The sequence below is a fragment of the Cygnus atratus genome, chromosome 4 (assembly GCF_013377495.2).
Source record: "Cygnus atratus isolate AKBS03 ecotype Queensland, Australia chromosome 4, CAtr_DNAZoo_HiC_assembly, whole genome shotgun sequence".
NCBI classification, from domain to species: domain Eukaryota; kingdom Metazoa; phylum Chordata; class Aves; order Anseriformes; family Anatidae; genus Cygnus; species Cygnus atratus.
The window spans coordinates 49,736,466-49,763,901 of record NC_066365.1 but is presented as its reverse complement, the minus strand read 5'-3'; the positions used below and the strand labels follow the sequence as shown (position 1 = coordinate 49,763,901).

The following is a 27,436-nucleotide window of genomic DNA, read 5'->3' as shown; positions in this document are numbered from 1 at the left end:
GCTGAAGCGTTTCTGTGACAGTGCATGAAAACAGAACGTTTTGCCCAGACCAGTCCTCTGATCTGGTTTACTGCTTGGCCACAGACATGCTTCCACCAGCCACGAAGGCCAAGCACTGGACTGCTTCCTCATGCAACAGCGCTGGCTTAAGGGCTACATGAACTAGAGTTTCGGTTTGCCAAGAGATATAAAAGAAAATTATATAAATTATCACCTGCTCTTTGGATGACTTCTTCAATACCCTGCCATATGGCCAGATTCTTACTTGGTGTCTATCAGTTAGTACTACAGGCATCAGCAGTTCTTGGCCAATTTATACCTGCTGAATATCTGTACATGATGTTGGCATTCGCTACAAAACAAAGTGATGAGTCAAAGGCAAGAAAAATTAACTTACAACATAAAGCTTTTAAAAAGCTTTGCAAGCTCTTCTGGTCAGAGATTTTTTTAACATGTGTCTTGCATAATTCCAAAAACATGCCACTGACACTTAACAGCTAGTATGTGATAACACCAAAAATATTTTAAACAAGCTGTTCAAGCCTTGTGATTTGAAAAACAAAACAAAACAATGGAAAAGCCCAGAACAGTTCTTTCAGCCAACAACTCCCTAGACCACGATTATGACCTAAGCAAATGGTTTCCACCTATATACCATAGCCAAAGAAGCATATTCCACTATATTTCTTTAGCCAAATTTCCTTAAGACACAGAAAGAAATCGTATTTTGAACAATAAAATTAAATTTTCCTCTTATTACCTTTCTACCTTCCACCTGTCTTTACTGAGCACCACAAGTGTTTAGTAGAAATTTCCCATTTTCAAGAACCTTGCAACTTATTCAGTCATTTTTTTTTCCTGTTTTATAACAGGCAGACTCAGTTGCTGATTACTATGTCAGAATTGCAAGACTTATACATACATTTTGAGAAAAATCAAATGCCATCACAAAAGCTTCTAATAAACCCATTGATATCTCATCTTCCACAGTACAGAAATCACCTCATCCCTGGGAGTTATGCTGTCTGGCGATGTATCATTACATCATAAAGTCCATTTTTTCTGTCTCTGGTTGGAAATCATCAAAGTCTACAGCTGTGTTAAGATAATTTAATGGATTCATGGGGGCTCAGCAACAGTATGCTGAAAAAATGATAATAAGTCTGGATTTTATTAGAGAAAGATCTTTAAGTATAAGGACAATTTTACTTGAATCGCTGCATGTTTGACATACGAGACTCATCAAAAATTTAAAAGGGAAAACTTCCAACCCACTCAGTCAAAAGCTTTTAGCTCTGATGGCTTCTACAGACATGTTCAGTATAAACATGAATCAGCACAGTGAAAACTGTGTCAGAAGAATGAAAAAGCAGTATGTGCCCAGTCAGGATAAAATATGCATCAGAGAAAGGTCTTGGTGCTATGCATGTCGGGTGCGTGTGTGTGTTTTTGGGGTCGTTTGTTTTTGTAAGTCTTGGAATAGTGGGAAAAATGCCAGAAGATGGTAGGGGTTCAGTGCTGAGAAAAGGGCAGGGGGATAACAAAATATTCTAGGAGGTTAAAACCCACATCACCTTTGAAGAGAACAATGGGAAAGCATTCAGACAGTACAAAATGAAGGATAGGAATCCACAGGACAGAAAACAAATAAATGGGGAATAAATCAAGCAAAATATAGTACAACCAAACTAGTTGTTCAACAGACAGAATATATCTGCAGAAGAAGGGCTTTCTGTCCTAGAAAATGGTTACTGAAAAAGATTTGAGGGCTGCTCTGGACAAAGAAAAGAATGTGAATCCCTGCTCACATCACCAGCTAGAAACCTTAAGGCTAGAAAAAAGGATAACCCAGGGGATATAAAAGGGCTAAAAAATCCTGAGTTGACTTGAGAAGGGAGGTAGGGATTGGCTGCTCACTCTGTTCCAACACAGGAACTAAGGGGCAATAAACAAAGCTGGTAAGAACCAGCAAAAGCCAGTCCAAATAGAGGTAGTTCTTCATGCAATTTGCTGCAATGTGGAACTCCTTGCCAGAGGCTGTTGCGCTGCAAAACTTTTACGTGGGTTCAGAAAGAATACGGGAAAACTCACAGGGGAAAATAATTCTGTCAAATGTTAGTAAATATGCAAAAACCACATCTGTTCCAGAGCTCAAAATGGTTGAGCCTCGGAGAGTATCACATAACCTTGTCCTCTTTCCCCTATCTTCTGCAGGCAGCTGCTTCTGAATATAGTAAGAAAAAGCCAAGTAGCTCAGCTACATCTTTGATCCAGAACTGACATGTTGAGCTCAAAGCCATGGTAAAAGGACTAACAAAACTATGAAGCACAACATAGCCAAGAGAGTACCAAAAAGGAGGGGAGCAGGTCTGAAATAAAAGTATGTGGCACTGTCAGGAGTAATTCTGATATAGTGCCCAGTTCCAGAGCACACATTTCTAAGAAGCTGTGGAAAACCACAGATAATACCAAAGAGAGCTACAGAACAACCACAGGAATGAATTTCTCCAGAGAGAGAGCTACCTTATCAAAAGGAAGAATTACATCTTTAATTTACGTAAAACTCTTCGGACAGAAGAAAATTTCAGAGTATGAGGGAACTCTTTAAACTAGACAAAAAAAAAAAAAGGCACAGGAGGAACAACAGATGCTGAAACCATGATTTTTCAATTCTTAAGTTTGTGGAGAACCTCTAAGTGGTGCACATATTTCAGAAAGACTTCAGAGGGTCAACGAACAGAAGACAAGCAGAAAACACAAACTCAGTGGTCTCACGCAATAAAACACTATGCATTAAATGCATCTCGTGAATAAACCATAAACTCTTTGGCACAGTACTTAATAGCAGTGAAAAGAATTGTGGGCTGTGAGGGAAAAATAATTTTGAAATAGCAGAAAGGATAAGGTAATACATACAGAAATGCTACACATGCTGTGAGGGTTGTCAGAGCAATAAATTATAAAAAGAGACTGCTTGACAGCCAAAATAACCCCATCTTGTGCCACATCCTTGCCTTTTGAGGCACCTCTTCTCTCTCAGCCCTTTGTTCTTTGTATCATCTTTCACTCCTACACCAGGCTAACTTCAGATGTTCCACAACTCCTCAGGGAAGCCTCCACACTTCTGGTGATGGGCCTGTCTGTGGTGGGCACTGGTACCAGAAACAAAAAAACAAGATTGCCTGGCACAAACGTAATACAGGAAAACAAGTGTATTTCAAATGGGTGAAAAACACAAAGGATTTTGGAGCCCACATTACTGTCTGGGCTCCTTCGAAGGAAATCTGTTTTAATATTCCTGTAGACTTTTTTGTTTGTGAATGCATTATCTTTTTTTTTTTTTTTTTTTTAACAAATCTAGTCAAATTCTGCCCCTAGAAGTTTGCTATTAACAGATCATCACGACATGTATCATATATTATTACCACAAGAATCAATGCCTAGTCAGATTGTGCCAAAGCATCAGATGAATCACAATTCCAACCAAGTTATGGCCAAGCATATACTTGAGAGTTTTTATCTTAGAGATGATAGTACTCCAATTATATGTTGAATAAAGGTACTACTTTGGCCAAAACATGCCCCCTTTCACAGTATCCCCGGAATCCAACTTCTTATTGACATTTTCAACGGAAATGGATGTAGATCTGAGCATTCTCTCCCTCCATCCCTTTTGTTTCGTCCCTTTTCTTATAAAAAAACAGTGAGAAACTTAGTGAAAAGCTATCATAAAATAAACATACCTGCCAGAAACTACCAGAAATTACCAAAATGTTAGGAATTGAAACTCATTAAGAGTCAAGAAAGTTGATGGCCATGTAAAACAGCAACTTATATGAGATGATCATATGAGACCAGACGCTGGATCACACACTACTGCATTTTCCAGATAGGAATTTAAACACCAGCTAACTTCACCATATTTTACACTGTCTTTAAAATATTTTATACTTGGTATGCAGATAGACAGAGACAGAATATATGACATAAACCACAAAGCAAAATATGTGAATGTGGCAGATTTTGTACATGAGAAAGCTCCAGTGCTCCGCCTGCACGCCCTGCTCAGCCCACAGGAAGGAGACAGAACGGCAGCACAAAGACATGCGAAGGCAGATTATCAGTCCACTGCAGGGCACCGAGGCTGTTAATCAGTACAGTAAATGTTATCACAATAGACTACTGACATTTCTAGCCCTTGTACAAGGCTCGCCGTGCTTTAAACAGGATTCGGGCTTTCATAGTGATTAAAGGCAGATGTCCCGCGCATGAGTAGGTTTGTAACTTATGAGCCTCCCCGTCCATTTTTGTGTGTGGAAGGAATCTTTCATCAACAGGACATCTTCACTGGAGGATGCTCACTATGGTTTGATTTGTACAAGGTAGAGCTTTTTCTTGCTCTTTTTTAGAATGGGAAAATGAAACAAGCTCAGAATACGCAGCTGTATCTCATCTCATCCTATGAAACGTATCAGGTTCAAGCCCTAATTCTCCTCTCCAGTTTTCCACTGCCATTAAAAAGTAGTCAGGTTATCATCTTCCGGAGAGCAGCAGATGGCAGAAAAAACAGCGACATGTCAGAGTACGGATGTACTTTTTTTCCCCCTATACAAGAGCAGCAGCCTCAATAACTACTGATTATACATCAAGTATGAAACATCAAGTGAAATCCAAGCATAGATAAAATGGTGATTATTTTTCCAACATCATAGTGCTATGGTGCAAAAATTCTGAAATCCCATTCTTTTGTTAACTTTCTCATCCCATCATAGAAATCTTCTCCTCCCCTCGAAGCCAACAGCTCCCTCTCTTTAAGCAAAGTTTAACTGTACTACATAAAAGCCGCTCTTTCAGTTCCTTAATTCAGCAGAAATCCTCAAGGATGGTATTCACACACAGTGGTGACCAGATTGCACTCCCGGGGCTGGGTATGCTTGTGCATGGTTATATGACCTTCTAGCACACTGCTTATTAGAAAGTATGCCCAGCATCCGAATTTCTGTCATGCTGCTCGATGCCACGTGGCCTATGTGTCCTCTCCTCAGCTGGCAGGCAGCAGCAGTGCCTTTGCGGCTGGCTCCTTGCTCTGCATGGAGAAGATATCGGGATGCTCTCCCCAGCTGCCAGCTGCAAGAGCCATACGAGGGGCATCCTGACTGCCAGGGATGGCTCCTGCCACAGCTCCTCCCCGTCCGTTCCTCCAGCATGAGCTACAAGCAGAAAAGTGATCTTGGCTTTCTGGGATCTCCCTCCCACTCGGCTGAGCGCCTGAGTCAGCGTAACTCCCTCCTGATATCACATTTGTGCAAAGAGAGCTGACTGGAGAGCTGGACATCTGGTCCCAATATCCAAAAACACTTAAATCATGCATTGCATTCCAAACATTTAAGGACTTTAGAAGTTTTCGGTTACTTTTGTATGTACTTCCTAGTTGCTTCATGCAGGAAGGATTCCTTAAGTTTCTCTCTGAAGCTCTGGGGAGATGCATATACCATGCCATTTTAACCAGGAAAACAACAGCCTTAAAGATAAGCCTGCATGTTTCCTATCTTTATATTAACTATTTATTTAATTATTCAAAGAGAATATTAAGATGTGCTGAATTACATTGCTTATAATTCAGACTTCAATAACAGGCAAAAAAAAAAAAGTGTTGTGTGCGTACAATGGCACAAAACAACTTCAGTTGTAAATGGTAGACATTTGAGGTGCCAAGGTATTTTCTAGTTCCCCATCATGCTTTCTGGCAGGAGAGAAAGGAAGGATGGCCTAGCAGCCCGGCACCAGGCTGCGACTCAGAAGACCAGTGCTCACCTCCATGCATGACTGCAAGCCTCCTGCTCGTCCTCCACCTGTGACCAGAGGCCACTTCCTCACACCACCGAGCATCAACTCAAGTGCTTGGATGGGCTGATGCTGATGCCCAGGTACAAGCAACGACATTCAGTGCAGTGAATGATTTCCACATATACCGTGAGCCGTGGTATGCTGGTGGCAACGCAGCCCAGGCACAGCCTGAGCCCACTGTAACCACTTAGCTGGCGCATCCGCAGCATTCAAGCTGCTTTTCAATAGCTGGTATGGGTATGTTTGGCTACCTCACAGTCTCTGTTGCACAAATCTCTTGCAAGAGTGAAAATATATCACTTCAATGTAATTTCTATTGTTCTTATCTGGTGCCCCACACCTCAAGCTGGAGCGCTGCCAAGTTTTGCTGCACACAGCTTGTCCCGCTGCATAGCCATACCACTGTAACAGCCGAAAAACACTAATTTCTTTTTTGGCAGCTACTAGAAAATTCTTCTCCCCTTCCCCAATACAGAAAGCTCCCGATTCTCTAACAGGCCCTCTTTCAGTCCACTCACAGGACAAGAGAAGCAGACATTTAGGGCGTAAGTAATATCCCATATGGAGATGCACAGCAGCAAAAGGGAAGAGGCATGAGAAACTACAGTCTGAATGAGAGAATCCAGAGGATCTTGGTTATATATTACAACTCACAAAATACTTTAAGTCATTTATCTGAGACTTGGATCCTATTTTGGAAGGCAGAATAGTATTACAAAGCTCCTTTAGACACTGTTTATTAACATCAAAATGAAATATGAAAAGTACTTTCTGTTAAATTCAGGATCTGGATGACTCTTAAGACATGTACCCTACATAAACAAAGTAAAATGGTATTACAATAGCTAGAAATAAAATCGTGTGCTACAATTAAAAATAAAAATAGATATTTACTACACTAATGTATGTTTAATCCTTCTAAATATAAACTTTCAAAACTAACATTGTCGCATTAAGCTACTCCCAGATATTACAATGTGAGTAGCTGCTCCAGTCCTCAGCTGGGACCCTCACATCTGAAGCCACTCTCTCAGTTTTACTGGGGCAAACACTCAGCCCTTCACCACACGCTGCTTGGTAGCTCCTCACAAAGAGCCCCAAACCCATGGGATTTCCATGTGACTCTTTAAGAACTGCAGCATCCGCTGGGAAAGGCAGGTGGGGAGCAGATAAATCTAGCCAGTGTTTTTTCTCTTTCAGATTTCACTTGTTTTAGACTTATCACAACAGAAAAACTAAACCAGTCTCAGGACAATCTTTCTTCCTGTCTCCAAATAACTTCCCTCCATCCCATCACCTCGCCCATCGGCACTTTTGTCAGACCCAAACAAACTACAGGTTGGTGGTCTTGCTGTTCCACCCCAAGCTGTGTTTTAATTAGTCAGAGCATTGAGAAAAGATGATTGCAAAAATATTGTCCAATCTTCAAACAAGAGTACACGCTGTCCGTTTTATTCCCAATGAAAAAGCTCTTAAAGAGATTTCGATACAGATTTGCCTCCCGCTCGCAGCCCACGTCTGTAATGTTTATATAAGTGGGGGATATAAATCTTTTTCAAATGAACCCCGCAGTTTTTAAACCAGCCTTGTTATAAACTGCCTGTTTCCGTTCTGCCTGCCTAAGCAAGCAATGCCGAGCCTACTCCGGGATAGACTGGAACTAATTTAACGTGCTCCAGGTCTAATCCCCATCCTCCCAGCTTTTACTGGTAGATTTTACACAGAGGACTGCTGCTGACTTTAACAATGATTCATGCGATAAGTGGGGTTTGATTTGTTTTGCTCCACGTCAGAAAACATGCAACAGAAATGCCACCAAAATAAGTTTAAAAAGTTAAACTTTAACACAGAAGCTGTTTCCCCATGTTTAGTGGTGAATTTATTCGTGATTTTCTAGCTTTCTTTATGCAAAATAAAATAAAACATGCCCGTAGACCCCTGCATTTGGCTGGGAGGGAGGTCAGGAGGCATCCCCTTACACTGACAGACCGGGCGGCGGGGCTGATGCCCGCTCTCACAAACCCAAGGCAGGAAATGAAACTACCCCTTTATATGCCCGGCCTGCACCGTGCCCTCGCTCTCCCCGACCGAGCCCGGCCTCCAGGCTGCCCGGGGGCCGCGGGGATGGCCCGGGGGGCCACGGCCTTGCCAGCCCCGGTGACAACCGCGGTGACAGGCCCGGTGCCAGACCCGGTGCCAGACCCGGCATGGCGGCCCGGCCCCTGCAGGTGGCAGCGTTGCCACGCCGGGGCAGAGCCGCAGGCCCAGCCTGCCCCAGCCCTCAGCCCCCTGTGGGTTTATGCTGCTAAATTACCAGGGGAACCCGCTTCTGCCTGCCCTTTTCCTTCTCTCCTAACTCTCGGGAGGAAAACATGCTCAGCTGAACCTACGACTGAAAAAGCGACAGCATTTGTGTCTGTATAAATGTTTATTTTTACAATATGTAGCTGAATTACCGATGCGGAGGCCATAGATAGTGTTTTGCAATCATCTTCTAATGCACAGAATTCCTCGCTCATTTACATAAACCAGATGTTTCCCTGACAGACCAAATTCCTCGAGGAAAAAACAGAAGTCACTATGTACTTCATGTCTGAAATGAAAGATGATCTGAATATGCTGCGTGAATGTTCCATTAGCCACCGAAGGCAAACATATACATTAAGCGCAGCAGCTTTCTTCTATTTAGCAGAACTTTGTTGGGGCTTAGGTGATCCTTGGCAGAAGCATTAGAAAGGGAAAATGAAGCTACGAAGATTATATTCCCTGCTTTCGATGGCTTTCACTCCCTTTGGACAAGCCAACTAACTTTCTTTGCCAGATCTGGACGCTCAGACTGAGTGGACGAATACTCCAAGAACAGTGATTTGTGTTCCTCATTCCTGCAGCAGAATCAGCTCCTGGCATCCTTCTCCCAGTACCTGATTCCCTGAGGATCATGAGAGGAACAAGGAGAAGAGTGGCTCATTGAAGTTCTGTGATCTTTCGCTCGGCAAACTGAAGAACACTGGGAATACTACTTGCTGCTACCAAAAGAAAAAAATGCAAACCAAAAGAGTTTTCTAAAATCTTTCAGTTACCCCTAATTCTTACTGCTTTTACTAACATAAAAACAACCCAGCTTGCTAAATCTCCAGATTTTTATAGTAACCAACAGTATCTTATATTTGATCTAAAAAGTTGAATTCATGGAAGATGCCTGCGTTCATTATTTACCTTGTCTTCCAGAACATACCATGGTCCGCCAAATCTTTCCAGATATACAGATCCACTAACTTTTGGTGTGGAGCTATCAAAATCCTGGTAAGAAAGGCAAATCCTCATCTTAAATTGTACAGTCCAATGACAAATTCACAGTACGAGCAAAATGTTCAACCTGAGAGTAAACTAGCAGGTAACCGAACAACGACCAAACAACCAATAATAATGAAAACATAAGGAAAACAGTGAGTGGTAAAAGCTGAATTTCACGCCATTCTCTGCAAAGAGTGCAGGGGTGGCCATGATATTCAGAATAAGCTTTGAAGCCAAAACTCTGAATATGGAAACCAGAAAACGAAGGCAACTTTGATGACGGCAAAGCCAGAACAATGACAGGAGTCACTTCTTCATTCGAGAACTTTTTGGGACTAGTGGAATGTCCAAACTTCCCTGTATCCTGAGATCCAGGTATTGGTGGAATCTGAAGGCAGTGAGTAACTTTCCTCTGAAACTGTACAGCCTTTTTATTTTATACCCGCTTTTTCAGTGCAGGCTAGCAAATACTGAGCTAACTGAAAAATAATCAAGAACTGGTCCTAAAGAATCACTTGGCTAGTTCTCATTCTCAACTTTGGCCACAATTTGGCTACCAATCTCATTGAAAAATACCATGAAATAAGAAGACAAAGTTTTTAACTCTTGATTTCTAACTACTTGAGAAATTAATGTGGTAACTTTAGGCAAATAGAATTGAAACAACACACCCTAGGACAACACATTACACCTCATCTTCTGCTATCTGTCATTTAGAGGAACACTGTGGCCCCAAAAGAGCCGTATGATCCTAGTGCATGGCAGCAGTGTTTCCTCTCCTGAAAACAGCAAGGCACTGCCACAAAGTCTGCAATTGCCACATTCAAACACTTGTGTGCTCACAAACTACCATCAAAACCCCCACATCTACAAAACCTACACTGGGTGTCTCAAAATCCTTCTTACTTATGTCCCCACTTTCTGGAAAGAATGATTACACAGACATGATCACATATAAAAGGATAAACATCTATCCACGTGCTGAGCCTCCAGCCAACACAGGAAGAAAAATCAATGTGTATACTTGAAAAAATTTAAAATACCATTTTGGCTGCATCCCTCCTATACTGCAACCAGCAGTAAGCCTTCTAAAGATGTTCCTCTCAAATCACAAGTTCTCAGCTCACAAACTTCTTTCCACATAAAATAATGGGGCATTGTTATAACTTTCTGTAATAGCTTATAATAGCTTTTTCCCAAAACTGTATCACGTAAACAAATAAATAAATAGAATCAGCATGAGCAGTCCCTCATTTCGATGCTAAATAACCATAGCAATCCTAACTCAGCATTTATGCCTTTTTTTTTTTAAGGACTAAAAACTAACATACTATCTATCTAAAACACCACTCATGTAGTTTGTTCCCAATTCTCAGCTAATTTTCAGCAAAGCTTCACTTTAAACATCCAATATCATAGTGGATGGCTGAACCCAGGCCCACAGCTACATAATTATATTCATTATTTTCATCTTAGGGAAAGGGCCAGACTGACAATATGGCGAAGCAAAAGCCTTTATCTACACAACTGATAAAATAAGTATGCAAAAGCTCAAGAGGTTAGGGGATAGCCCAAGCTCCTTTCCTACTCAATCTCTGCCAACTTGGCATCAATTAGACCCCTAAGAACCAGACTGACATTCTCAACTTACTTCATATGTGCCACTGAACAGCTAGGATGTAACAACGCCTCTTATTCAAGCACTAAATTGAAACCAATAATCTGGAAGTACAAAATTTCCTTGCTTATTGCTTTTCGGGGGAAAAAAAAGTTTCAAACCAATTCTCCCAACCAAGGGTCTTATGCTTCTCAAATAATAGGTAATGATTATTGTGTGACTGCAACGTTCATGACATGCTGCTTTATCTTTTAAATAAAGTTGTAGTTTGCCAGCCTCAAAACTGACCTCACAACATCGGGATTTCATACTGTTGGAGGAATTTTAGTGTTATTTCTACCAGATCTCCAACCTTCCAGAACTTAACTATTAAATTTGAAGCTATCAGATCATGAAGAACAAATCTCTCTCTCAAGGGATATTATACAGAAAATTTGTGAAAAATCACAGTGCAAAATATAAACAGCTGTAAAAATTAAAATATCAAGTCAATTTTCCTGACAGTATGTAATTATTCCATAAAGTATTTTGTTCATAATAACTTGTAGATGTGTGAAGAACTGAAAAAGAAACTTTACTTATATTTCTCAGGAAGTTTTTCCCCAACAGATTTTTGTTAAAATAGCTCTCCTGGTCTGTGTAATATCCTTAGCTTCTCAGCCTTTCATGCCTGCTACATTATTCAGCTGGTAGACTGGTGAATTATGAGATTATGAATAATGTGATGTTCGGTATTTATAATATGAAGACTACACTTAAAATTTTTTTTGGAAGAGATGCAAAAGCAGTTTGCTTCTCAAAAAAAACCTAAAAGCACATTCTGAAACAGACATAGAAGGATAAAGGATGACATCTTCCAACAGCAAAGAGCACTTGGAAGTTCAGCAATGGGTGGGGAAAAGTTGGGAAGGGCGGTAATTAGAAATGTTTTGGAAGAAGAAAACATTTGGGGGTGGGGGGGGAGTTAATTTCTACTGTGCCAATCACAATTTAAGTTAAATTCAAGTTTATTTTTCCTCATTTGGTTTATGATCTCATCTAGTCATCAAGGATGATTGATGATGTTTCAGGATTTGGGCTCTTGCCAGTTACAAGTAAAAGGGAATTATTTATTTTTCTTTAGCACTATAGTGCTGCCATTAACCGTATCCCGCCCCTTTTTGTTTACAGCCTGTCACTGAAGCCACAGCTTTATTTTAGCGTGCTATAAGCTCTTGTCTGGGTTTGATAGTGTAAGCAGTCTAGTAGAAGTCTTGCACAATGAACATGTCTGCCCAGAAACCATGCGAACTTTACTTCTGAAATAATCCCTCCGCTGCTCCATACAGGGTTGTCAACTCCATTTAAATGTGGACTTAAAAGCCATACTTGAGCAATGGGCACTATCGCTTTCCTTGTGGTAAAACTACATTTATTTAATCCATTTAAAAACAAACAAACAAGAAAATTATTTTGACCTTTGCCTTGGCACAAGGGGTCTGATTTGAAATGTGTATTACATTTCTAGCGTACTCTGTGTCCAGCTGAACTAGGTCAGATTTATGTGCAATTAGGAAAAAAGGAAACGAAAGCAATTTAGTTTTCATGTTTGTTAATATCAAAACATCTTGTATTGGCATTAAACTTTAAACTGAAACACACAGAATATTAAAAAAAAAAAAAAGAAGATTACTAGAAAAGGAGCGGCCTTCTAAAAATTGCATTAAGCAAATGATATGGACTTTCTTATTCACATTTTTTCTGGTTGAAACTGTTCAGAAATGTGTGTTTGAATGTCCCCACTTTGGCTGTACATAAGCCACGGGGAGTTTTTTTTGCATGAACTCTTCAACCTGAGAGTTTTAGCAGAAAAGCTTCTTTACAAGGCTTAATTAAAAGCAGGTTTAAGTCGGGGCCCTCGCTTACTCTGGTTTTTATTTTGGCCTTCTCTCTATGTCAGAAGTCAAGTCCCAAAAGAGAAATGAAGTTCATTATTGAGTCAGGAGAATATTTTCTCCTTCATTCTAAGCCCAACTAAACATGTTTCAGGTTTGAGTTTGGCTTTAGGTACCTCCAAATGAGATTTTATTTTATATGCACCTAAGGGTGAAATGTAAGAAGATGCTAATCACAATTTTTAACTTTGCCCTACGTAATAAATAATGTGTGAAAAGCAGACTGCAATCTCCTTTGCATGCAACTGATTTGGTACGGGGAGCCGTATACTCCAACCAGATGGTGCTCAGAATCAGTGTATTTCACACCACGAGAGGTTCATGTTAAATGCAACGTCATCGTGATGAAGTGTGGTAAACAGTCATGTGGTCACATGATAAAATGCACTGAGCAATGTAACGAACCGGAACAGTACTGAGGATTTGTAGGAAAACAGTCAACTTTTTCCAAAGAGTTTTAAGTTGTTTGTGACTGGAAATCGAATACCATGCGGTAGTTTTTAAGGCGTACTTTCCTCAAAGGCAAAATTATATTTTAGCAGAAATAAATAGAAGAAAGAGCGTTCCTATTCATTCCTAAAAACCAGAGAAGTTTTCTTCCCGCATTGCCTAGTCTAATGAAAGTAGCCATAAAGACAAATATGTGCAGTACAATGCACTGTGATTTCAGCAGAACAAAGACACGTGGTCATTCTGGTGCAAGAAACAAACAAGCACCGATAATCAGGCTGTTAATCACTTTGGTTAATAGGAAACGTATTATGTTATCTTTGGTGGTTTTGTAACTGGACGGTAGGCCCAGACTAGTGCATCCTGTTTGCAACCAATAGCAGAAGCAGATGCAAGAGCGTGATATTTGTCATAAGCATTTCCAAGAATAAAAATGTGGGGATGTTTTTCAAAAGGCCTCTGAATGTTCACCAGATGTGAAGCACATGTGGCCCTTGAATGCAAGAGAATAATGCGACAATAAAGTTTAATCAATACAACGTGTGCCAGTAATCACACCAAGATGACATGCAAATGTTTTAAAAACAAAAATATGTAAATTATTTTTAGTTCTTCAAGACAGAAAAACAGGTCACCTGGTCATCCACGAGTTGCTGTTTCCATTGTCATCTGAGAGCCCATCTGGGTGAAATATGTTACTCCCTGTGTGAGACAGCAGTCTAGCTTTTGTATTTTTGTATGGGAAATTGAGTTCCTGTGCCACTACTTACTGAAAGCATTCAAGAGTTAGAAGATTTAAAGGTATCCTCTGCCTCTACATATTTTATGAAAATAAAATTCCTATGAACAGTACACGCAGGAAAAAGACAAGATAACTAGATCCCAGCAAGAGTGCTTTACTCTATCTCAGAACTGTCTCCTCTTTGCCTTACAGAATGGAAACAGCATGAGAAAGGGCACACCGCTCCGTGCTTATCTTTACTGCACTAAGTCCACATATCAGATACTAAAGAGTATGTTCATTTTCCAGCAGTGATCACTACTAAGAGATCTTGCTCAGGCCATGGATAAAACACAAATGCACACAGCGATATGCTAGGAAACAATTTCACAGAGGTAACCAAACCATTTGCAGATGCTAACAACATTGGGAGTTCAAACTGATAGCCTTACGCAGGCTGAACTCAGAGAGGAAAGTTTCATCAGTGTAGCCTGCAAACCTTGGAGAGAATCAGAACCTGAAGCAAAACATTGAAGTTCTGCATCCTTCTTGTATGTTTCTCATCTGTTATGGTCCCTGAAATGCATAGGGACTTCCCTATGTACACATTGGTTGCCAACGAATGCATTCAGCCCCCTACCAATTAATTGTTGGCACACGTGCTTTCAGTACATTCAACCTCTTCCCTGCAACAAACAAGATGGAACTAAACCCATATGCTCACAGTGCAAAACTGTTAGCCTGCATCAGTGACTGGCGCTCCCTTGAAGTAGCAGCTTACTTCTTGGTGCATCTGCTGCCATCTCTGTGGATGCAGTGAAAAGATGCAGAGGACTATTTCCCTCCTGCAGTAGGCAGATTCTCAAGCAGCATTTTTTTTATTATTATTATTTTTTCCCCAGGGACAGTGGAGAAGCATCATAAATTTTCTAACAATTCTGGCAAATGAAACCTCTCACCAAGATCTCTCATTGGAGAAATGGCAGATAAGATGACCCAGAGAAGGTGCTACCTGGGTTGTTCTAGAGCTCTCTAGAGCTACCGTGGAATACAGGGTGCTTGAGCATTGTGTATTGGCTCCCTGAGTACTTCTTTGAGTAATTCCAAAAACGAAATAACCTGGACAGAATATCCATCTACAGACTGGGCAGAAACCTACACGGAGGGGAGGTAGGATAATTCATCCAGCTGCGGGTACTATTAATTATAGAGAATGATTCTTGGGTAGTGCTTCATGATACCAAGATATTTTTTTCCTAATTATTATTATTCTGCAAGTAGAAACTTTCCGAATTTTCTCACAACCATGCCTGTTAAAACAGATGCACCACAAATGAACAATTTTTAAGAGGTAGTTTCAAAATGAAAGAAGTAATACAAATCAGACCAGTGGGAGTATGCTCACCAAGCACACCCCAGCCCTTTTCAAAGTTTCTGTGAGTGAACAAGCAGCTGAGGACCCACACCAGCATCTCTTGGGGAACTTTTATTTTAATCACATTCTGTTCCTATTGAAAACTGAAAAACAACGCTCTGAGCAGACACATTTAATAGCTACAGCATTTGGTAACCTCACCTCATACACTGTCTACACTTTCTCAGATTTAACCACATTATCTTTGTTCCTCTGTGGCAGAAGAATACCGCTTTAAGAAATTCAGAGTCAACTAGAGATTTAAAAATAATAATAAAAAAAATAAATCCTTATTTTATCAGAGAACAACCCTTCTCGACCATAAAGGAAAGGCAGCACTAGCAAGAGAGGGTAAGTCAGACAAAACTTTGGAGTATCTGAAGGCTTTTCTGCCTGCAGCTTAGCAGCTATTTCACTTTCCCTAGACTTGGGCATGGGTAGGGAAGAAATACCAGAAGAGAAACTGATGGACAGGATTAAGTCATATTTGGTGAGTTTCTCATCTCTGGCACATTACCTATTCCTCTTCTCTTACATACATCTCTGAATTTCAAAATTCAAGATTTTGAAAGTTTTCTCTTCCCCAGGCTGAGGCCCAGACTACTTATCTGTTACCTACGTTTCACTCTCCTGAGGGATAAACCTACATTGACCGGACAGTTCTGCAGAATGGCAATGATTTATGGACTAAGCCATTTATTTGTTGTAACTACAACCATATGTTTTAACCTGCTATGAAATTATGAAATACTTCCCATCAATAGTCCAAGTTAAATTTCTATACTGAATTGCCTGTGTGAATGGGCAGTATTTCTGTACTCCAGACAGAGTGTGAGGGTGTAAATACAGTCAACTGTATTCATGCCTTATTAGACACAGCTGCACAAATGGGCTGTCGGACTTCATTAGAACATATCATACAAGTCACACATATTCACAGTGCCCCTTGTTTCTGCAGGCAACACGACTACTTCAGATCACGAGAACACTCACAAAACCATATTCTGGTTGTTTTAAAGACGCACAGAGGCAAACGCTGTGGGATGGGGGAAACGCATCCAGAGAGAGATGGCATTTTTCCTCCTGTGCCTACCACATTTTATGAACAAAACATTCTTACACAAAAATATATGAAAGAGTAACCACAGAGAAAACAACACTAAAGAAGCCTTATACTAGGCAAATGCAGGTCATTTCGAGGTACAGAGCAAGTATTTCTTTCTGCTTTTTTGGGGAAGGTGATGGCAAAGAAGGCAAGAGTCTTGTTACGCTATCATGCCTTGTATGAGCCTTCTTGCTCCTCTGAACTAGGAACATGATGGCTAGCAGACAGCTTCCAGCATAAATCCACTTTTGCAGGCCTGTATCATGCTGACTTTAACGTTCTTGTACTCGAAGACAGTGCCGTGGGGTAAAAGGGGTGGGCTCCCAGGGAGGTACCGCCTTAGATCGAGAAGGTCCCTACTGAAATTTCAGGGTAACAAAAGGTAACTTAGTTGAAGAGGCATGGTGTGGAGCAAATCTGAAGAAAGGAAACCACTAGAAGAATTCTCCCTCCATTTTCCAAGTAACCTCAGGAGTGGGTGAGAAACACATACTAGTATCGAATCATTTCTACACATAATCTGTGGGAAAGCGGAGGCAGAAATAACCACATTGATTAAATCCCAGTATCTTACACCTCTCCAAGAGGAAAGAGTTAGGATTAGAACTTTGCTCAAGCAGAGGTAACCAGTCATCTCCAAGAGGATGCAAGGCAATGAGTATTACACAGGCAGACCTCTGACAAGCCAGATTTGATTTTAGAAATGATTCATCATCACCTCTTGCATAGGTAAAATTCCACTACAATTTTGTTGACTGAGTCAGCACAGTGCCTCTGAACAAGACCTGCTTTTCTAACCTCCACAAGGAGGGCTGAGCCAGCCTTCTACTGAAAGTGAGCAAATGATCCATCAAGCAAGTCTATACACCTACAAGCAACGGTATCACAGTTTATAACATGAGCTATGCTGTGGCTCTATAGCTGGACTGAGCCCCAGTCAACCTTTGCTGACCTCACAACTCCAGCAACTACCACCTTGTATTTTTCCATATCAAGTAAGCTAAATCAAATTAAGAACTTACTTTCTTTCCTACTGTTTGCTTTCAGTGAAGAACGAGCTTCATGACCAAGAATGGATGATGCAGACGGCGTAAGAGCTGTGATTTGAAGGCAGCAGCCTTAAGAACATGTTTGCACAGGCACATCAAGCCTCATCAAAGTTTATTTTTTTGCTGGGTGAGAAATCCCTTAGCATATTCTATGGGACACAAGACAAATGAAGAGGGCTAGGCTTACAGCTAGGGGTAGTACTGTGCTAATAGGACCATCCACTTTCCAGAGCGGGGCTGACTTATGCCCAGACAATCCAGAGTGTGGGAAAAACAGCTCGGCGTGCGTGTACAATGTGCCCAGAATGTCTGTGATCCAAGGAAGTGTGTGCGCCAGGGGAAGGGGATATATGCAACTCATTAAGGTGGAGACACAGAGAGAATGCGACATGGCAGCCCCACTGTTAATTTTGGATATCGCCCACTGTAAAGTTTTCATTAATTTTTGGTTGTGTTATTTCTCCACGCTCTCCTTGACAGTTCGTAGGAAATGATCAAGTATATCCTCCAAAAAAATGAGGAAAACTAAGCGGACAGACTAATGTAATCTCACTCAAAGCCAGAGAGTTCTAGTGCTGGCACTATCAAACTGGTTTGCAGATAAGACAGATGAGAGATTGCGTATTGCCCTTGAGATAACAACCACAACGATAAGCAGATCCTATGAGAAAAGGTCTAACAACAAGGTGCTGTGCACTGTGGTGTTGATTTCACCTGGACTGTAAAAATAAGTCAATGCTTATTTCCTTGAAGACTATAACGTAATTAGCAAGAACAGACAAAACCCAAAGGTAAAAAATGCAGTCCTGCTGTGAACCAATAGTAGGGGCCAAATCCAGTTAAGAGTATTAGCTAAGAAAGCTGACATATAATCTTCAAAAAAAATCCTGCTTTTCTAACCTAGACCGTAACAAGCTGAGTGGGAAAAAATGCACTTAACAAATCTTTTTATCCAAAAACATGGGTGTCATGACGAACAAAACTGCAAAGCAAGGCCTTAGGGGGAGCACACAGCAGAAGCTTTGCATCCCAGAGCACAATTATCCATGTAACAGTCAATGGTGACTCTTTCAACACGTTGGTATTACACCTCTCTGTAGCTCCCCCATGTATACTGATAGGGACTGAGGGCATCTGCTTTTTGGCCTGGTTAATGTCATTTACAGCAAGTAAACAGTTAATAGTACATTTTCAGGGGAAAAACCACAGAGGAGGAAGAACAGCAAGTGACAGGCAGAGCCATGCCTGTCTCCAGTGTCAAACGTTCGTACCAAGTTGAGCGTCATCCTACCCTTATAGAGAACAGCTACAGATACCAACAGGCATGGGATTCCAACATGCATCTCAAAAGAAAACTGGCAAGAAAAAATACTGAATTGTTTAAACTTCTAACAAAATTGTGTGTGCATGCGTATGTGTGAGAGTGGTAGTGGTTTTTTGGTTTTGTGTTTTGTTGTTGTTGTTCTTTTTCCTCCCAAGAGCCGGCTCCCATTACAATTATTTATATATTAGGATTCTTTTATAGCAAGTGTTTTGTCTTTGTACACAGAATATTAACTTAACAGTTCCCATTGACTTAGTATGCTTAGCCTCCTCTCCCCACTAGGCTTTTTAAGTTTTATTGGTGTGGATGTTTATTCACTTAAGAAAGCTACTTCTTTATTAAATGCTAATTTTAGAGTCTTCACGTGACTCTTATCTGGATATAAAATATTTGCTCTTTCAGAAGATGAGGAAGGGAGGTTTTTGCTTTTTAAATGAGAGCCACAGTGGCAATACTTTGCAATTTTTCAGACCAAACACAAACACATTTCTTTGACAAGAATACAAAAAGATATTCTTAACTCCCATGTGCTATGGTAACCCCACTTAAGATATTTTAACCCCCTGTCAGCCAGAGCTTGAAAAACTTTAAACAGTTTTCTTTCAGCTGATTAATACATTGTGTCAGTAGAAATAGCTTCTGTTCACTCTAAAAGGATTTAATGTTAAAACAATTCCTACCTGTATTTTATTTTGTTTGCAAAGTAGTCTGCCAAGAACATTCTATGCACAGAAAGCTAGTGTAACTGGAAGTATATTATATAAATGATATATTATATATAATATTTTATATTTTATATAATTACAAATAATTATATATGAAAATATACATATAAAAATACCTAAGGATACATACATTCTGAACAAAACTAGATGGAATGTCTTAATTGTGGCACATCGAGCTTGGGAAGCAGTCCATAGCTGACCTCCCTGAGAACATGGAATACAAATTGTAAGCAACAAACTCCTCTGCTATAGAATACCAAGTGTGATGCACAAACCCAGATACACTCCAAACTGCTTGTCATTTCCACAAATTCAGGCCACTGATTTACCTGTATTGCCGTATCACTGAGTTGCCTCCAACAACTTTGTTTTAAAAAAATGCTTTAAAAAAAAAAAAAACACAACTAATTGATTTTTAGTTAAAAACAACTTACAGTATCATGAACACTAAAGGCATTGAACAAGTAAAAGAAATGAACTGAGAGGCATACGAGGCAGAAACACTATTTTGGGGCTTCTATATAACAGTTATTAAGTGAGACCATGAAGTTTGAAGTGAATTTTATGTAGAAAAAATACTTTGAAAGTTAAAAATATGACATGTATACAAGCAGAATCCAAATGAGCTTACATGTTCTGGAATTGACTCCCAGTTTAAATGGAATAAGCCTAACAAACAGATGGTGCAGTAAGAACTTACTGTAAATAATTTGGAGGCTTACGCAGGTATTTGCTGAAGGACTATTTTCTCTTCAGACGTTATCAACAAATTATACTTGATCCTTTAGCTGTGTAAGACACAATTGGTATCAGTGTCCAAACTGCAATCTCATCAAAAAAGTACCAAATTCCAGAGGATGACCTTTGCTATCAGCATGGCACTATGCAAGACTCCCACCAAGGCAATTCATTCCATATGTAGCTTTATGTTATGAATTGACTATGTGTTTTTTTTTTTCTCCCTTTGAATAATATCTCTAATTACAGACAGCTAATGTCATGGATCCTCTTTCCAAATGCTGTTAAATATCTCTTCTAAAAAGATTTATCGACCAACATTGTAGGCCACCAGAAAGACAATTTATTGAGCTGAGTTGAGCTACGTAATTATAAATTACATGTAGACTAAAGCAATATAAATAATAATAACAAGGAATGCTACTGATCTTAATCTATTCAATGCAGAAATAAAGCTCCCACTACAGCTGAACTATGAATCACTTTTGCAGAGCAAGAGCAATTAATCCAAAAGCTTTTCTATTTCCTCTCTGCTCTGCATCAATCTGCTTGCTTCAGCAGCCCTGAAGCCTATGCTTAAGCTTTTGGTTTACACCAGTTTAGAGTCAAACTATCATCTAGAAAAGTCTAGAGGTCTGAAACCTCCAGTGAGTTCTGGGCAGGGAAAATCTACTAGACGTCTTATAGCTTCCAAATCTCTTGGCACAGGGTCCTGTGCAGGCATGCATATTTGAACAACACCTATCATATTGTGCAATATCCAAAAATGCAAGTAAATAATAATGTCATCTTTGATTAAGTAATGCATCTTGCCTACACTGCATTTGTAAAAGACAGTAAAAAAATCAAGACACAGGACAGAATGGTTATCAATGCCCAAGCTATTACATCTTGCTACTGAAACACTAACTGCAATTTGAAATATTCAGCTGTATTGCCGTTTTTTTTCCACTCCTCTTTTCTGAGTTTGCATTCTAATATTCATAGGAGAAAAAATGATGTCATTTTATTAACCTCATAACCACTTTAAGCCAACAGAAAAATAAAAACATTGGAATGACCATCTGGCATGAAGTTTCTGTTTCTCTTAAAAACAAGTCTGTATTTTCTGTTTCTCATGACACTACGGACAAAAAACAAGTCTTCTGACAAATTTTACAGCACCAAAAAAGAGAAAATAGAACTATAATTAAACAAATCTAATTATATTTGAACATTTAAACATGAAAATACTATCCTGTCAGGAGCTCTCCATGTAAGTATGCATATGTAGCTTCCACCATCAGAATATTTGACCTACTTATTTTATCACCAGAAGCTAGTAAAAACTCTGGATACTTTTGATATATCGTTACATTTTCTTTCCTATGATAGCACAGATTTGAAAAACAAACAAACTTATCTAAAAAATAATAATTAGCAACTCATCCTTTAAAACCAAGTAAGTTAACTTTAGAAGTTAATACCTTTGATAGATATCTCTTGTTCTATACTGAATTCATGCTTAAGAATTAATTTGATACAGTTATGTGACAGCCCATCTTGTAAGATCTAATCAAATCATTGCTTGCAAATTGACATTACAACACTCTGTTTTTCTAAGCAGTCAACATTCCTGACAGAGACTAGAAATATAACAGTAACACACTATTGAACTAGGTAGGCTGAACAAAAGGTCAAGTCCAAGAGGAACAGGAGGTGGTTGCACGCATCGTCATGTCAAACCAGTGTCATCAATGCTGTCCTACTAGAAACACCTCATTTCCAAACTCACTGATGACATTTCTGGTTCCATAGCTGGGAAATGCTATGTAACCACTGGCTAGCTCAGGAAAGCACTCACCTCAGACAATGAAAGGAGTCAAAGCTTGGAGGGGATTTGGTCCCAATTCAAAGGGCTTTAATTCTGAGAAGTTAATTCGAAGAGGTGAAAGCTGGAAGAATTTTAGCTGGATGTGAACCATAAAGTTCATTTAGCCAACCAACGCAATGTAGTCCCCGGTTTACACTCTGCTTTTTCACCTATGGAATGAAACTTTTAACATTTTGGAGTGTCCCCCTAAGTGCTGAAGCTATCTAATTCTCCAGTAAACTGTGAGCTGCTGGTCAGCAGGTATAACATCTTTCTGCCACAAAAAAGCCCGAAGAAGCAACAATCCCCTCCCTAACACTATAATGACAATCAACAAAGAATTTAGTAATCTCCTCCTTATTTTGAGCAACGCAGTTGTTTAAATATAATGGTTCTGGTACATTTGCAGTTTTAAAAGGAAGTTTAGCCAGACATCTCAAAAACCAGAATGTCTTCATCCTAAAGAAGAAACACCCCTTCCCCATTCTTTTCTGGTCAAAATAGCTCTCTGCTTTCAATAGTCCTGGAACAAAAACCTGCCTGATAAAGTATGAAATGTTTGTAAGGAATATAGCAAAGAATACCAATAATATTGTAGAAGACATTTTTCTTTCAGTCTGAGTTCTTACTACTCATTATATGTTATGGAAAGCAACAATTATGTAGGCATCTACACCAGAACTTTCTACTGTGGGATCCGAACAGTACACACAAGAACTGGCAATTTAAATCCACTCAGCTTAATGGAAAGGTTTGTATGTAAGAACATGCAGCAGGCAGTTAGCTAAGGACTAAATGTAGAACATGTTTGGCTGGCACATGGTTCCAACTGATAGACCTGTTGGCAGAATTTGCTGCCATGCAGAAATGACAGTACTGAGAGTAAAGTTTTTATTGTGGCAGAATGTCTTTGCTCATTACAACCCACAGGAACTTGTAATCAAATTAAATCCTCCCTCTCCTGTCTCATTGCAGAGGACAGTAGTAGAATTTCACACTGCTTGGAGAAGGTCTGTTTTCTCTGGAAGGAAATACATTTCAAGTACCCCATGAGACACTTTAGAAACAGTCTGATAAACTTGCTTGCCCCGCAACCTTGGGACTTGAGTGGATGGGGCTATTCATGAATCACAGAAATAGAATGAAATAGAATGAAATAGAATACTACTCAGTACGAGAAGTATTTTACTCTTAAATCTTGACAGCAAGATTATGCCAGAAGGATGCAGCCAGTTCTAAGAGGCAGCATCCCACTGGGGGACTTTCAGAGCAACTCCCTTTACCGAGGAACTGCACTTCCTCTGGGGCACATCATGCCCCCTATTCACACTGTCTGGTGCTGCTGGGTACTTCTATACTGAATGTGGAGGTGGAAATCCCTGCTCAGTGCATCTGTGAATGATATATGCTAAAAACGACACACAAAAATATTTCTACTCTCAGATTTTGTTTCAACTTCAAAGAGAGCTCCTCTTCTTGGCTTTTGTATTTCATGGGCCTCTACTGCTAAATAAACCTCCATGAAAGTCATAATTTTGAGGAGAACAGGGGATATAGCTGAACAGAGCTGAAAACTGTGGAATGACAACACTATTTCTTACTTTCTATTATCTCCCTAAAGTTTGAATCCTCACTTGAAGGAAAACAAGGCAGTCACATAGGGAGTATTTGGGAGGAAAGAAAACCTCAAGAAAAGGAAAATACTATTCAGAGAGAAGAAAAAAACTCAAGAAAAGGAAAACACTATGTCTTCTTGGTAAATGAAGCATACTGTTTTAATTCACAAAACATTTTACGCTTCTGGGTAGTAAGAACTCCATAATGTGCAAGATTGAGCAGCAGAACACAGGAAAAAGTTGTGATTGACAAGATGGAACATCCTGATGCATTACTCTTAACCCAGCACATGAATCACTTTCCCTTAAGGCCATAATCCCATCAAAATCAAAATTTGCTCTCAGACCACTCATCCATCCCAGTTAAGGAGAAGACCACTCCGTAGCTAGCATGTAGATATGTACAAGACATCGCAGATCTAAAAATGTAGTTACAGATCTTTAATTATGGTAAAATATCGGAAGTAGGTTACTTTCTACATCTACTGTTTAGAACTGAGTACCTGTAATATCCACTGAATATAATGAAGAATCAAGAAGGTGTTCAAAAGAGAAGGAAAATGGAAGAGGTTGTTCAGCGTAAGAGATTAAAGCTTTAATGTCAGCAGTGTGTGTGTTTTATGTTTGTCTTTTTTTTTTTTTTTGAAAAGCACAATGTAGACTAAGCAGAGAATTGGGAGGCCAATCAGAGAGATTCAGTAATGAGAGAAATTCCAAAAACATGCAAATTTATTTTGAGGGGAAATCTGAGAATCCTAACACTGGCTGTTTATACTGGCTTATCTTCTTTGGCATCAGCTGAAGTCTGGCATGCATCCATAAGGGAAAAATCTAGAATTCCTACATTGCCCAAAGTCTAATAATATTTCTCCCAGTAGATCTCTCATAAACAGTTGTCTTCTACATGGTTCCAATATAGGATAGCAACAGTACTACTTTCATGTTGAAACAATTCCTTCATATTGAAGATTCTTTTAAGATTTATTATTTTAAAATATCTGAAACATAACAGTTCTACTAAAGAATTTCTCAGTAGTCCTGCTGGAATAGGCTACCACGACATTAAATTTAGTGTCGATTGCTATGTACCAACCATTCACAATATAATGTTATAGTTTTCATTTGGCTTTTTTTTTTTTTTTTTTTAAATAAAAATCGGAGGTCTTCTGGGTCTCTCAGTATTTTGCTCTTCCTACAAGACTCTGTCAACAGATCAGGGACAGGCCATGTCCTCAAAAACAGGTAATGCATCTCAGACTCCATCTTCAGAATAGTCAGTAAAAGGATACATGCTGTACAGATTGTGTATTTCAAAATAATTGTTGCTTGAACTACTGAAAATGAGCATGTTCTTAAGCAACAATTATGTTAGCCTAGAAGGTTTGCTTTGGCTAACATACTTTACCTTAATATGATGTGTGGAAGGCAGTGGGTATTATCTAAAGCTGTTTACAATTACAAATGGTTGTTATACATTTCTTTTTTTATGAAACATATAGTTTGGTTGTTTTTTACCTCTGTTTTTCCCACTCCCTGCTGATTTGAGGCATGTTTTTTATAGGCAGTTGTCTGCTCTTGTGAAAACAATGCTGAGCTTGCAGCTTTATTTTGATTCTAACGCTGGACTGGAATGGATGGAACTTACACAGCTTCTGAGAAAAGACAGCTATGTGACATGAGTCACTGCAACAGAAAGAAGTGGACTATGGGCTGTCAGTCCCATGCTCTACCATCCAGACAAAACAAAGAATGGCTGCAACAATGCCTTTTACCTGATGTAGGTTTTTTAGTTTTATTTTTTAAATAAACAAGGCTGCTTATGTTACTCAAAAATATTTCAGTCTTTGTAAAAGAGAATAGTTGTTTTTTGTTTAATTTTTATTATTATTAACATAGATAAGAACTTGGTACTAAAGTTGTGCATTTTTCTCCCCTGAGCGTCCCAAACGTTCACTGACTACAGAACTATAAAGCATGGTCTGAGTCTTCTCAATGAATCAGAGATTATGTACTGCTGCCAGAAATCACATGAAAGGTTGGGTTGTTGGTTTGTCTGCAACATCTAGACAAAGGCAGTTAATCTATACCAAAGAAATATCTATTTTTTGTTGAATTCTACATGATACACTTATTTAAGGCTGACTCTAACTTCATTACAAGTTACCTTGTGAGGACTTGCTTCTTGCTAAGATTTCACAAAATGGTTCCTGCAACGCGACTGCAGAAGAAACAGCATGGGCAGGAAAGTGTTGAGCTTTTCCTTAATTTTGCAAAAATTACCTCTATAGGTTCTTTGAAAAACTCCTCCTTTGTTCAGTACATCTCCAAAGGTTACTAGGATAGAGTTCAAAATACCACTAGCTCTTAATTTCCCAAGAGAAATCCAAGTGTAATACAAGAGGCTATGTCAATATTACTGTGGCCACCAACAGGATGCTGTCAAAAACACGGCAGTGGGAGAAACAGAGAGATGGTGTTTGTGAGCAAAAGAAATCCCACTCTCTTGTGCATGGAATTTGCTACTGTGTTTACATCTGCTTAGTAAATTACACAAGCCTTACACTCAAATAGTAAGGAAACGTCTTCAGACAGGTAGTAATAATCATCATTATCTTAGTGCTAAAATTTGTATAACCTTGAAATTTCATATAGATATAAACAATCCAAATTGGGTGATGGTTTTATGTACTTCACCTTTAACGTTTAGCCTTTTGTTTCTAGAATTACTCCTAGACAAAACTATAAAAGATTTACAATCTAAGTTCCCATTCCTTTTCCATTCTAAGGATAAATAGCAGCTTTTTTAACAGGACATCCTACAAACTTCATAAAAAAAAATTACAAGCTACAGAATTCAATGGGAATTTAAAAAAAAATATAACATTTTTACTTAAGTAAAAAAAAAAAAAGTTGACATAGTACATACCTGCAGAAGTAATCTCTCAAAGGCTAGAAAGTTGTCCCATTTGGAAATCTGGGGGTGTTTCAAAGTCTGGACCGTAGCCAGCACAAGCTGTAGAAGACCACAATGGTTCTCCAAAGCTTTGAGATTATTTTTGAAAAGCTGGATGTATGAGCTCAGTTGTTCTGGGGTGACTCTACCTGTGGACAAGAAACCAGAACACAACATTTAGTGGTAGCAAATACTGATAAAGCTGCATGTGAACCTAGATTTTAAAATGACAGTGAATCAGTTATAGAGAACTTTAGAGGCTCTCTCCGCTATGGGCCAGATCCTAGCCTCATTGCACTCACTGGGAGCTTTAGATGGCAGAAATAGGTCGGGATGCTTCATACACAAATTGTGGCTTAAGAGATGCAGTAAACGCTGCCTAATTTCATCCATTATCTGAAGAGAAACAACTCCTGCACCCCTACATTGGCCTGTGAATCTCTCCTTAACAAAAGCACATAAGGGGAGTCATTCAGGCCACAGAAACACTACAGGATCAGCAGTTATTCCACTAACATTAAAATGTCATCTAAACTCTTCAATTTGTATTTTAGAAGTGACATTTCACCTGCTCCAGGGAGAAGGGGACACTGATGCCCCTGCGAGCTCATTTTCAAAGAGGAACGCCTGTAATGTCTCATCTAACCTAGGAAAATTATGACAGGTGATTACACACACCATCCATACACAAGGAAAAATGGTGTCAAAACACCATCCTAATTGCAAGTCTGGACCGCAGTCCAGGCCAGGGCTGTTTCCTGGTTTCTGGCAGCCTCTGCCAGTAACAAGTCATCTT

General features: G+C 39.5%; 1 protein-coding gene across 2 annotated transcripts in view; it reads right to left on the bottom strand.

The window, feature by feature from the left end:
- SCFD2 (sec1 family domain containing 2) overlaps window positions 1-27,436 on the bottom strand; it is a 197,263-nt gene that overhangs the window by 117,158 nt on the left and 52,669 nt on the right. For both annotated transcript variants that reach the window (XR_007708235.1, XM_035551480.2), the window contains exon 4: window positions 26,614-26,789. Coding sequence is in view for 1 of the 2 variants with exons in the window: in XM_035551480.2 (XP_035407373.1) it covers window positions 26,614-26,789 (176 nt within the window). In the remaining variant the exon portion in view is untranslated. The remainder of the gene's footprint in view (window positions 1-26,613; window positions 26,790-27,436) is intronic.